Source organism: Elgaria multicarinata, chromosome 6 (genome assembly GCF_023053635.1).
Source record: "Elgaria multicarinata webbii isolate HBS135686 ecotype San Diego chromosome 6, rElgMul1.1.pri, whole genome shotgun sequence".
NCBI lineage: Eukaryota > Metazoa > Chordata > Lepidosauria > Squamata > Anguidae > Elgaria > Elgaria multicarinata.
In genome coordinates, this window is record NC_086176.1 from 26333513 (window position 1) to 26346070 (window position 12558).

General features: G+C 47.6%; 1 protein-coding gene across 1 annotated transcript; it reads left to right on the forward strand.

Annotated features, from left to right (window-relative positions):
- Positions 1 to 559: 559 nt before the first annotated feature.
- Positions 560 to 10753, forward strand: LOC134400169 (triosephosphate isomerase-like). The gene is made up of 2 exons (XM_063128461.1): positions 560 to 621; positions 9774 to 10753. The coding sequence occupies exons 1-2, from the start codon at positions 560 to 562 to the stop codon at positions 10615 to 10617; spliced, it is 906 nt and encodes a 301-aa protein (XP_062984531.1). The 3' UTR covers positions 10618 to 10753.
- Positions 10754 to 12558: the final 1805 nt, after the last annotated feature.

Consider the following 12558-nt stretch of genomic DNA (forward strand, 5'->3'; position numbering starts at 1 on the left):
GACAGCTTTGGGCAGCCTTGGACCAGGCAGGGGCTTTGGGGACTGCTATGAACCTGTATTTCTGCATAGCTTTGTTGGCCCTGAGAGTGTTGTCCAAGGCCTGGGTCATGTCAACCATTGCAACTGGCTGCAAAGAAAATATTTGAAACATCAGCCCCACGCAAGCAAGAAATCAAATGAATGTGACCAAAAGACCCATAGCAATTCTCATTTAATGCCCATTTCTTCCCAAGCCATGTTTGAAAGGTATCGCCAGAGGGGGAGCTGATAGTGATTTGGGGAAGTTCCAAGGACATTACGTTTCTGGGTTTGGATGGCAGCCCACAAGGCAAGCACCGAAAAAAGCATGCTTATCCTCCTTATTTGATACCTGCTGCCAAATCTACTGTTCCTTAATCGCACAAAATTCTGCTCCACTTTGAAACCGTTGACTGCATTGAATCAGGCTGTCTCCATGTTTCCTTTCATAATTAAGTCACTGTCAATGCCAGCTCTGTCCTGTACGGACTGCAAACGGCCTCATTTGTGAGGACTGAAAGTATCTGATTTCATTGTTTACATGTCGATTTTCACTCGGCGTATCAAAGAACAGGAAGCTGAGCATCAGAAACTGAGGCTCGAGTCAGTCTAGGCTTTGTTAAGGTGGTGCAAATTGCCGCACTAAGCAAGCTACGGTCTGATTTAAAGGGGCGTGTTATGTGTTATGCCATTCTCAGCTCTTGGAGGACTGGAAGTACGGGTCAAGTATTTGTTTCCATTGTGTTTGGAAGAGGCCCTTGAAAGAAGCCCAAAATAACGTGAAGGCTTGAGTGTCAGGTTAGAAGCTCTACAAAATGAATGGTGAGAAGGAGATATATATTCATTGATGCTCAGTTCTGCCAGCACAAAATCATTTGCTTTTCTTCTATTTGCTTATTTCTTCAGCCTTCCCCAACCTGGTGCCATCCAGATATGCTGGATTATAAATTCCAGCATCCCCAGCCAGCATGACTGAAGGGCACCAGGTTGGGGGAGACTACTTCAGTCTAGGGATGGCTGAACTCACCTGCTTATGATGCATCTGATGCTCGCCCTACCAACAGCGCCATCTGTCCCCTACTTGTTGGGCCACACGAGCTTCCTTTGAGGCTTGGCAAGGACCGACAAGTGCTTGGCAAGGACCAGCCTCGCTCCAGAAATGACTCATTCCCCCATTGCATCAATGGTAGCTGTAAAGGCCCCGTTTATGCAAGAGTAATGGCACGAACAGAGGAAATACACGATTATCAGAACCTCCATTGTGCGCAACAATGGAGGCTCGTGACAATGCGCATTACCCCCATTGTGTAAACGAGGCCTTTACAGCTGCCATTTATGCAACAGGGTGGACATGTGTAATTTCCAGAGCCTCCATTGTGAATATAAGAACATAAGAAGAGCTGTGCTGGATTAGACCAAGGGTCCATCTAGTCCAGCACTCTGTTCACACAGTGGCCAACCAGCTATCAACCAGGGACCAACAAAGCAGGACATGGTGCAACAGCATCCTCCCACCCATGTTCCCCAGCAACTGGTGCACACAGGCTTACTGCCTTGAATACTGGAGATAGCACACAACCATCAGGTCTAGTAGCCATTGATAGCCTTCTCCTCCAGTAATTTATCCAACCCCCTTTTAAAGCCATCCAAACTGGCCATCACTACATCTTGTGGTAGTGAGTTCCATAATTTAACTATGTGCTCTGTGAAGAAGTACCTGTGGGCACACTAGAGGCTCTGGCTGAGGGTGGATGGCTGCCAAGCACTCATCAGTCCTCACGGGCGCTTGGAGCGCAGATCTGCAAGCGTGCCACAGGCACCCAACTGGTTCCGGGAAGGCAGGAGAGTCCATCAGACTCTCAGACACAGCTGAGCACCTGTGACATCCCTACTTTAGTCTAAGTGCTGTGCAGATTTGCTTTGGCACCATCAGTGTCCAATAATCTTTGCCAGACAGTGCCTTTCTGAATACACATTTTGCACTACAGTGATGGATCGTGATCTTTTCCTCAACCTGATTCTCTCTAGAAGTGTTGGACTGCAACTCCCATAATTCCCAGCACCCATGGAGCTGAAGTCCAGAAGCCCTGGAGCCTTCTTTGGTGTCCCCACCACCCACCATGTTAAGTGCATGGTACATGAGCACATAGTGTTTCTATTCATACATTTAAAATGCTGTGACGGTTTTAAAGAGTGACACTGCCATCTTCATATCCATATGGCTACCATTTTATATGTCTCTGGGATATTGTAGTGAGGTCGGGAGAGAAATGGGTAGAGGAGATCTCAATCTTGGATCCAGAGGTTCAGATCCAAGATCTAAAGCAGTGCAAAGGAGATCATTTTAAGGGATAAGCCGAAGAACTCCAAATGTTTTGGTAGCACCCATGATTCTTCATGGTTAGGGAAAGGATACCTGTTTGCTCCCATTATGCCCTCCATGATGGCTGCAGTGGTTTAGGGTGATCACCATGTGAAACACCATATTGTGAAAGGACCTCAACATTTGCCACTTGGGGCCTCGCTAGACCTAAGTGAGAATCCGAGAGAGAGGAGGGGAGACTTTGCGTTATGAATAACACGACGAGCTCTAGAGGAGAGCTGTTGTGGCCGCCATTTTTTAAAATTTTTAAAGCAGCAAGAGGCAGGAAAGGTAAGTAGGGTTTTTTTGTTTTGTTTTTAATTCTCCTTTCCCCCCCCCATCCATGATCTCCCCCGCCCCCGGCCCAGTTCTCCTTCCCCTGCCCACCCACCCCGCCCGCGATGTCTGATTCCCCTGCCTGCCCCCCCGGCCCTGTTCTCCTTCCCCTGCCCAAAATTCCCCCCGCCCGCAATTCCATCCCCATGTCCCCTGGGCTGTGATTCCCCCCCAATATCCCCGGCCTCCATTTCCTGCCCCCCGCCCCATGTCCCCACCATAGCCCTGATGACTGCAGCAGTCTTGTGGAGCGCTGCGGCCCATCCGCTGCTTTTCCCGGCCACTTGGGAGTAAATCTGGTAGCCAAGAAAAGCGGCGGACCTGGCTACACACCCGCAGTCCCAGCCTCAGCCCGACCTGAGGCCGGGACCGCGGGAGGAACCGCGCTACAAGTGGTTCCCGTTAGCACGGTGCCAGGGCGGCTCCCCCTCTGCGTCATCTGGATGCACAGGGACAAGCACAGGCCTCGCACCATGCTAACCCCTGGTCTAGCAAGGCCCTTGGTAACACTACAGCAGCCTTCCCCAACCTAGAGATGACAGAGAAATCTGCAACGGAATGAAATGAGTTTGGATTTCTATGAATTGGACACACAGATTCTGCAGTAGACCAGCTTTTTCAAAGTCACATGGATTCTGTGGACCTGCAGAACATTGTTGGTTTTGGGTTTTTTACTTTCTGGAATTTTACGCAAATTTTGTCATAGAAAAATACATAAAATGAAAACACACTGGCTGAAAAGGCACATTTCCTCACATAGGCTAAAGCATGAAAATGCACATTTTGGATTGATCTGAGCATTTTTGCAAGTGCAGGTTTGGACAAATGCAAATTTGCACAAATTTGGGAAATTGAAAAAAAAATCTGATTCTGTCAATGAGTGGATGACAAAACACAAGCAACCTGACAATCTGCAAAACACAGGTGGAATGAATTTTACAAAAAATCTGTTCATCCCTACTGATGCCTTTCAGATGTTTTGGATTTCAAGTCCCAACCCGGGGTCATCCCATGAAGCTGATTGGTGGGAGATTCAGGACAAATAAAAGGAAGTATTTCTTCACAGAGCATAGTTACACTATGGAACTCACTACCACAAGATGTAGTGATGGCCACCAATTTGGATGGCTTTAAAGGGAGGTTGGATAAATTCCTGGAGGAGAAGGCTGTCAATGGCTACTAGCCCTGATGGCTGTGTGCTATCTCCAGTATTCAAGGCAATAAGCCGGTGTGCACCAGTTGCTGGGGAACATGGGCTGGAGAGTGCTGTTTCACCCTGTCCTGCCTTGCTGGTTCCTGGTCGACAGCTGGTTAGCCATTGTGTGAACAGAGTGCTGAACTAGATGGACCCTTCGTCTGATCCAGCAGGGCTCTTCTTATGTTCTTAAATGCTGAGAGTTGTCATCCAAAACATCTGGCTGGAAGTTTAGATAAGGCTGCCCTAGATTGTGAGATAACCTTGGCTTCAACAGAAAGGGATTTCTGAAAGCTGTATGGCATCAAGTGGCTGGCTTCCTTATATGGCTGGAAGTGCTGCAGGATCATCAGGACTGACAGGAACAGGCCAAGAATTGTTGGAAGGTTTGGGGGTGAGACAGAAAGGAAGGCGGGTGGGATGTTGTGCAAGACATAAGGGTAAATGTGGAGAAGAAAGCTGATGCGTGAGCTATCTTAGAGGTTTCACGAATGCCTTTTAAAAATAAAGAGAAGGGATAGTAATGAGCTGATATTGGCAATCATTTGAGGTTTAACTAGGTCAAATCTTCCTAATTGAAATTCACATTAGAGATGGTAATTCATATATGCAATTATTGGCAGCATTGTTAATTTCTTTGTCACGTGGAGAATCCCTTCTTCAAATAATATGCCAATTCCCTAAACTAGATACTAATAGCTAATCCATTCTGTCCTGACTTTCCTCTTGTCAGCACCTGTATAAGCCAGAGCCACTCTGCCCGAGTGAGGGCAGCTTCCAGGCAAGCCGTTCCGAAGCCTTCCACCCCACCCCATCCAGCGTCCTGGGCTTGGCCCAGCAGCCTAAGCCAACCCGGGACACTGGGGGGAGGGGGGCTCCACATTCTGACTTCAGAACGTGGAGCCGTCTGACCTCCCTCCCCCAGCGTCCTGGCTTGGTTTCAGCTGGGTGCTCCCAGCCAAAGCCAAGCCGGGATGCTGGGGGGGGCGACGAGGAACGGGTCCACGTTCTGACTTCCAGCACGCGCCAGAAGTCAGAACGTGGTGCCGTCTGACTGCCCTCCCCCAGCTTCCCAGCTTGGTTTCGATTGGGCACTCCCAGCCAAAGCCAAGCTGGGACGCTGAAGGGGGGAGAAGGAACGGCTCCACGTTCTGACTTCCGGCGCATGCCGAAAGTCAGAATGTGGAGCCGTCTGACTGCCCTCCCCCAGCTTCCTGGCTTGGCTTCGGCTGGGCCCTCCCAGCCAAAGCCAAGCTGGGATGCTGGGGGGGGGGGGCGAACTGATGGAAGTGGAGCTGCCCACCCACCCACCCCACCGCAGCGTCCCGCCAAGCCAGGAGGACTTCAGGCGAGGGACAGGTAACCTGTCTCCGCCTACCTGGGGTGGTGGGGGATAGGGTGGGGTGGGGTGGGGTGGGCGGTGAAAGCAGCTCACCTTGCCTAGGGCACAAAAAAGCCTGGCACCAGCCCTGCATTCAGCCATGGAAGCTCACTAGGTGACTTTGGGCCAGTCACAGACTCTCAGCCCAACCTACCTCACAGGGTTGTTGTGATGAGGAAAAAATGGAGAGGAGGAAGATTATGTATGCAGCCTTGGGGTTCCTTGAAGAAAAAAGCTGGGATAGAAATGTAATAAATAATAAATAGATGTATTCCCCCCCCCTCTCACTGTGTGTGTAGCTATGCATATCTATCTGTCTGTCTATATGATAAGGAATAGCTTCTCTATTGTTTTCATGACAAAGAGCCCTGTACAGAAATATGAAGCTAGTTTCAATTCTCTAAGTTTCTTTCCATATCTATAAAAAAGAGTAATCTTGCCCGTTTCGTAGGTAAGTTGCATATGTGTATATGATGTTGACCTCATAAGAAACAAAGGCTAATAAACAGGGACACTTGCTGTTTCCTGAACAGGAGTCTAGTAATTCCTCCGATGATTTACCTGAGGAGGAACCCCCTAATTTGCAAGAAATTACCGTATACTTGAAATCTGGTAACAATGAACAGAGTTAGAGGAAACTAGGGGTGTGCACGGACCCCCCGCTCCGCTTCTCTTCCAGATCCGCGATTTGTGGATCAGGCCGCTCCGCCCCGCCCCCGCTCTGCTCCACTGCGGAGCTCCGGATCCGGATCGGAACTCCGTTTCCCCACCCATAGGCTTGCATTAAGCTAAAAAAGTATACAACTTTTTTTCTGTTAAAGTTAGAAACCTCAAGTTTGGCACCATGACACCTCATGGGAGTATACACATGCACGCCAAGACTCAAGGCAATCCCATCATCCCCTGATTTTTGGGGAATTTATGAAAATCTGGCACCCCATTCACACCCCTTTCGATAGCTCTGTCAATTTGCACGTTAAAAACCTCAAACTCACCACCATGATAGCTTATCCAGGGATACACACGCATGCCAAGACTCAAGGCAGTCCCATCATCCCCTGATTTTTGGGGAATTTATGAAAATCGGGTACCCCATTCACACCCCTTTCGATAGCTCCGTCAATTTGCACGTTAGAAACCCCAAACTCGCCACCATGATAGCTTATCCAGGGATACACATGCACGCCAAGGTACAAGCCGACGGCGACGGCAGCAGAGCCCGGTAAGGGACCAAGGGGGAGAGGGGCCTTACCTGCGTCCGTCCGCGGTCCATCGGCTTCTTCAATTGAGCCCGCGGTTCAACCAGGAAGTCTGGGCCGCAAGCAGCCCAGACTTCCTGGTTGAACCGCGGGCTCAATTGAAGAAGCCGACGGACCGCGGACGGACGCAGGTAAGGGAGAGGAGGGCGGGGGGGTTACCGGGCCCTGCCGCCGTCGCCGCATGGGCGACAGCGACAACAGCAGGTCCCGGTAAACCCCACTTACCTTTCTGGCGGAGCTCCGGATCGAGGCGAAGGATCCGCCTTCACCTCGATCCTCTTTGCCACGCTCCGCCGGCCCCCCAATCCTCTTCGCCTCCGCCTTAAGGGCAGGCGAAGCCCCCCGCTCCGCTTCTAATTCGCCGGTCCGATTAGAAGCGGAGCACATCCCTAGAGGAAACCCCTGAAACATTTCACTAGCCTTATTGAAAGCCTTTCAAAATCGCTCAGCTGCTTTACCTGAGGAAGAACCATCACATTTGATTTGAATTTTGCTTTGGGCTACCTTTGAAATAAATGACAATACGGCTCCCAATATTGTGACGAGAGTGAAGTTTGACAAATGAAAGTGATATCCTGTGGAATGGAGTTCTGCCAGAATTGCCAAGGCCTTGGATGGAGATGATTTACAATTTTTTTAAAAAAGTAAACAAAACCCAATGTCACCAAATACAAAGCTGCCATGACTTGTGGATATTCACAATTTCTTGTGTTTCTAAGACAGTCCGCTAATCTGAAGGAAAAAATGGTCAGTTGTAGGATCTTGTGTGAACTGGACTTAGGAACTGGTCACCAGAATATCACACATTTTGGGGTGGAGGGGTGATAAATACTGCCACATAGCTAAGATTTGATTATTCACTGTCGCAGAATGGCCTTTCCTATTCAGCAACAAACATGTCTGGGTCCCATCGTCAGTCATCTGTGCCTTCTGGTGCTTTCACAATTAGACATTAAACCTATATTGAAAGGAAATGTCTGGGGACTAATTTCTTAACGTTGTCACACTCTGAGATGTAGAGCTGCAAGGCAAAGCACTCATACAAAGCATAATTATTAATTGATATCAGGGAACATAAAGTAAATATTGCACATTTACAAATCCCACTTAGGGAGGGAGGAGCCATTAGCTGCTAATTAGATAGATGGCACAGTAGATGTAAGACACTTGTACACATGTAGGTTGGCCTCAGACATTAAACAGCAGTGTGTGTTTCAGGGGTGGAGCCTGACACCACCCAACCTGTGTACATTGCTCCACATGCACTGAGAGAACTTCCTACAACACACCTCAAACTTCCCTACATCTGTACATTGCAAAGAAAAATCAGTACCGGTGGGCATATTTTCTTTCAGAGGTGCTTGCTGACCATTACTACTGAACTTCTCAGTGAGGATCTCCTAATACTGGAACCCTTCGGAAATCAGGTCCGGACCAAGACATTTTACCTGAAGCAAAGACAAGATGGCCTCCCGCACTCCATGTGCAGAAGCCGGTTGAACTGGCAGTTGAGTCTTACTTGGGGGATACTTGGCTCAGCAATACTACAAATGAGAAGGATCTTGGAATTGTTGTAGATCGCAAGCTGAATATCAGCCAACAGTGCGATATGGCTGCAAGAAAGGCCAATGCTATTTTGGGCTGCATTAACAGAAGTATAGCTTCCAAATCCCGTGAGGTACTGGTTCCTCTCTATTCGGCCCTGGTTAGGCCTCATCTAGAGTATTGCATCCCGTTCTAGGCTCCACAATTCAAGAAGGACGCAGACAAGCTGGAGCGTGTTCAGAGGAGGGCAACCAGGATGATCAGGGGTCTGGAAACAAAGCCCTGTGAGGAGAGACTGAAAGAACTGGGCATGTTTAGCCTGGAGAAGAGAAGATTGAGGGGAGACATGACAGCACTCTTCAAATACCTGAAAGGTTGTCACACAGAGGAGGGCCAGGATCTCTTCTCGATCATCTCAGAGTGCAGGACACAGAATAATGGGCTCAAGTTAAAGGAAGCCAGATTCCAGCTGGACATTAGGAAAAACTTCCTGACTGTTAGAGCAGTACGACAATGGAATCAGTTACCTAGGGAGGTTGTGGGCTCTCCCACACTAGAGGCCTTCAAGAGGCAGCTGGACAACCACCTGTTAGGGATGCTTTAGGGTGGATTCCTGCATTGAGCAGGGAGTTGGACTTGATGGCCTTGTAGGCCCCTTCCAACTCTACTATTCTATGATTCAACATGGACAATAGAACTGCATTCTCCACTGTACCTAAGGGCAGCCAGCTAGGTTGAGGGGTGCAGGGCAGCCTACGAAGTACATATTGCTCTGTCCTCTAGCAGAGGCAAATGGTTTGGAAGCTCAGGCGGCATGACCATGGAGCTGCCACCCTTCACGCACACCCAGTGTCTGCTGCCTGAATCACATGCTTCATTCTGCCTACTAATAAAGCAGGCCCTGTTCTCTAGATACACCCTAACCACTTTCGAAATTTGGCTATTTTTCCCACATGTCAACAAATACATAGACCCTTTTTTTATTATTGAAAAAATGAGTTGTCGATGTTCATTTATGAAAAAGTAATTGAATTCCTCTGTGGGGAGTTTTCTTCTTTTTCTTTTTCTTTTTCTTTTTCTTTGGAAAGACAGATGTTGACACTTAACAACATAAATGAAGACTAAGCTACAATCAGCCTGGAGTCATGTGGAGGGCCCACCGTTACCTCCAGATACAAACGTCAGATGCCCAGATGAATCCCAGATGTGCCTTCCCACCACTGGAGTGTACACAAAGCAGACTGTGTTTATTGTCACGGCGGGGCTATCTCAGCAGCAAACTTCAAATTAAGCCAGAAGGTTCACTTGCGAGCAATTTAGCCCCAAAAGCTTTAACTTATCTGGAAGGTACTTACACTGATGGACAAATGAGGTATTTAATGCAGAATATATTAAAAGTCCTGTGGAGGGCAGGAACTATGATCATTAATCCAGGCCTTGAGTTATTGTCTTGCTTGCATCTCAGCAGTTTTCCTATTGCCTCACTTAAGTGGGGAATGCATACTTAGTTCTCCTTTCTTCAATTCATGGAATTTTCTTTTACTCCCAGAAAACATTTTTCAAGAGGAAAAGAGCAACATGGCACAGAAGCAGCTTTCCCCTTTTCCATAGACGACTCAAAAACCATAGTTGTGGTCACAAGGTATACCTTCGGTTGAGTTTGGATTTTCATTGTAGAAGCTCTTGGAGATTTACAACAGAAGAGTTGGCTGCGCTCTTTGACCTTCTAGTCTCTTCTGCATCCAGCGACGCGGCGGCCCGGGCACCAGCGCCGCCACCACCACCACCACCACCACCATCATCATGGCACCCAGGAAACGGGGACAAGAAGAGCCTGGGGGAGCTGATCCATACCCTCAACGGCACCAAGATCCCTGCAGAGACGGAGGTGGTTTGTGGTGCCCCCTCCATCTACCTTGACTTTGCCCGCCAGAAGCTTGATGCCAAGATTGGTCTGGCTGCACAGAATTGTTACAAGTTATCCAAGGGCGCCTTCACGGGAGAAATCAGCCCAGCCATGATCAAGGATGTCGGTGTCACCTGGGTGATCTTGGGACACTCTGAGCGAAGGCATGTCTTTGGCGAATCGGATGAGCTCATCGGGCAGAAGGTGGCCCACGCCTTGGCTGAAGGTCTTGGTGTCATTGCTTGCATTGGTGAGAAATTGGATGAGCGAGAGGCTGGCATCACAGAGAAGGTGGTGTTTGAACAGACCAAGGCCATCGCTGATAATGTGAAAGACTGGAGCAAAGTAGTTCTTGCCTATGAACCAGTTTGGGCCATTGGATCTGGTAAAACTGCAACTCCCCAGCAGGCCCAGGAAGTTCATGAGAAGTTGAGAGGCTGGCTGAAGAGCCATGTGTCTGATGCTGTTTCACAATCAACACGAATCATCTATGGAGGTTCCGTCACTGGTGGCAACTGCAAAGAACTGGCCTCCCAGCATGACCTGGATGGTTTCCTTGTTAGTGGCGCCTCCCTCAAGCCTGAATTTGTGGATATCATCAACGCCAAGCACTGAGACCTACTCTGCAGAGTCTGAAGTGTGGGGGTGGTTTGGAATGGCAGGGGAATGGCACCCATCATGGTCTGGAGATAAATACTGTAAAACGATACGCCCACCCTCTGCACTGAAGTAAAATGGTCTTGCCCTCAAATCCTTTCTCCCACACTTGCTGTTAATTGTTCAACTCTGCTGCTAAACACAACAATTGCCAAGACACTTAACTGGTTAGCTGAGAGCCTTTGTAAAGGTAAGGCTTCGTTCACTTCCCCTGTACTTGTGCGTGGGATCTCCTGCCTTGTTCTTCCCCCCTCCCCCCCCCGCCCCATAGGCTAGTCAGAGGCTCGCTTTCTGACCAGTCTATAGTGTTGCTCTAGGGCCACCTGCCTTGCTGAGGGAGCAGCGTCCCCTTGTTTCAGCGGATTTGGAGTCAGTACCCAATGGCTTGTATTGTTTGTAAGGTGTCCTGTCTGTCCAACGTTCTGTAAGGCAACAATGAACAGAAATAAACAACAGAAGAGTTGAAAGAGGGGAAGAAATCAGAGTGGAGCCGAAAATTCTCAGAAAACATTTTACTGAGAAAACTTCTGCGATTTCTCTTATCCTTCCAGAAAAAGAAGGCTGAGTTGAAGAATGTCTTCTGAATATTCTCCACCAGTTTTTGTGTGACTGTTCACCATTTCAGACACATATAGACGCACACTGCCCAGCAATGATGCTAAGTCTGTGGAGGATGCAAAATGGCGGACAGGCTGTTAACTGAGTTGCTACTGCTGCCACTTGCAGCAGAACCGGCAATAACAACAAAAACCTTAGCAGAAAAGGAAGAAGTTGTGTACTACAACTACTGCTAGTAATGAACTCCACCCATGAGAATAGATGGCCACTTGCCCATTGACAAAAAAGAGGACAAAAGAGGACACCAATTTTCATGACATTTGCATGGACAAATATATATGCACAGACTCAAATTTAGAAATAATTATACTTTAAATTGAAATATTTAAATATCACCATGGTTGAGAAGAATGACCAGGTGACCTCTGTGCCTGCCCAGGAGCTAAGTATTGTTGGGCATCTTCAAGGCCCTTGTAGCTCTCCCTCCGTAGGGTTCTTTGACATTAAACCAGACTTGGAGTGGTCAGCCCATCAAACAGAGGTCACCTTTCCCCTGCCAGCTCTCCAAATATAGAGGACTGTCCTCAGTAAAGTAGGACAGCTGGCCACGCTACTTGAAAAATAGTTGGAGACTTTCTTCTTCTACTGGAGAAATTGGGTGAAATATTCCCAGATTTCTCCACCCACAAATAGGATGGAGAATTTCAAAAAGCTATTGACATACAGCTTTTTAATAAAGGACTTCTTCAAACCATGCCTAATGTACACATAGAAATCACTGCCACAAGATGCAGTGATGGTGACTATATGGATTTTAAAAGGATTCAGCAAATTCATTGAAGAGAAGTCTATCAATGACCATTAAGCCATAGCGAAATTCTCAGGAGCAATATACACTGAAGAGGGGTGCTTGAGGAATTCGATCTTCTTGAATTCAATGTGAACTGACCTGATCTGCCCCTTCTGGACTAACATGTGTGGATCAGAACATAACTATCCTTCACATTTTGCACTTCTCTGAATTTTGCAGTGTAATTCTTGGCTTCAAAAATGTCCCAAAAATACATTTTAAAAATGTGTATTTTTTCTTGAATAAAACATATTTAGAAATGCATACAAAATACATGTATCAATGCATCTGTGGTGAGAAAATATATTCAAAAATATTTATCTAAATCTGATTCTTTATTCATTGGGGAAAATCCAACGTAAGTTCTACTTAGAGAAGAGCCATTATTTCAATGGGTCTGCTATAAGTAGGACTTACACTTGACTTTCCCTTAGATTCTGAGGATTTTCATACAGATTTATAAAAAGAAACGGTCACACTGTAATGTGGAC

Coding starts and splice junctions, on each gene's coding strand:
- LOC134400169 (XM_063128461.1), top strand. CDS start 560: ATGTCGATTTTCACTCGGCGTATCAAAGAACAGGAAGCTGAGCATCAG. Junction 622..9,773: donor CATCAGAAACTGAGGCTCGA/GTCAGTCTAGGC, acceptor TTTTCATTGTAG/AAGCTCTTGGAGATTTACAA.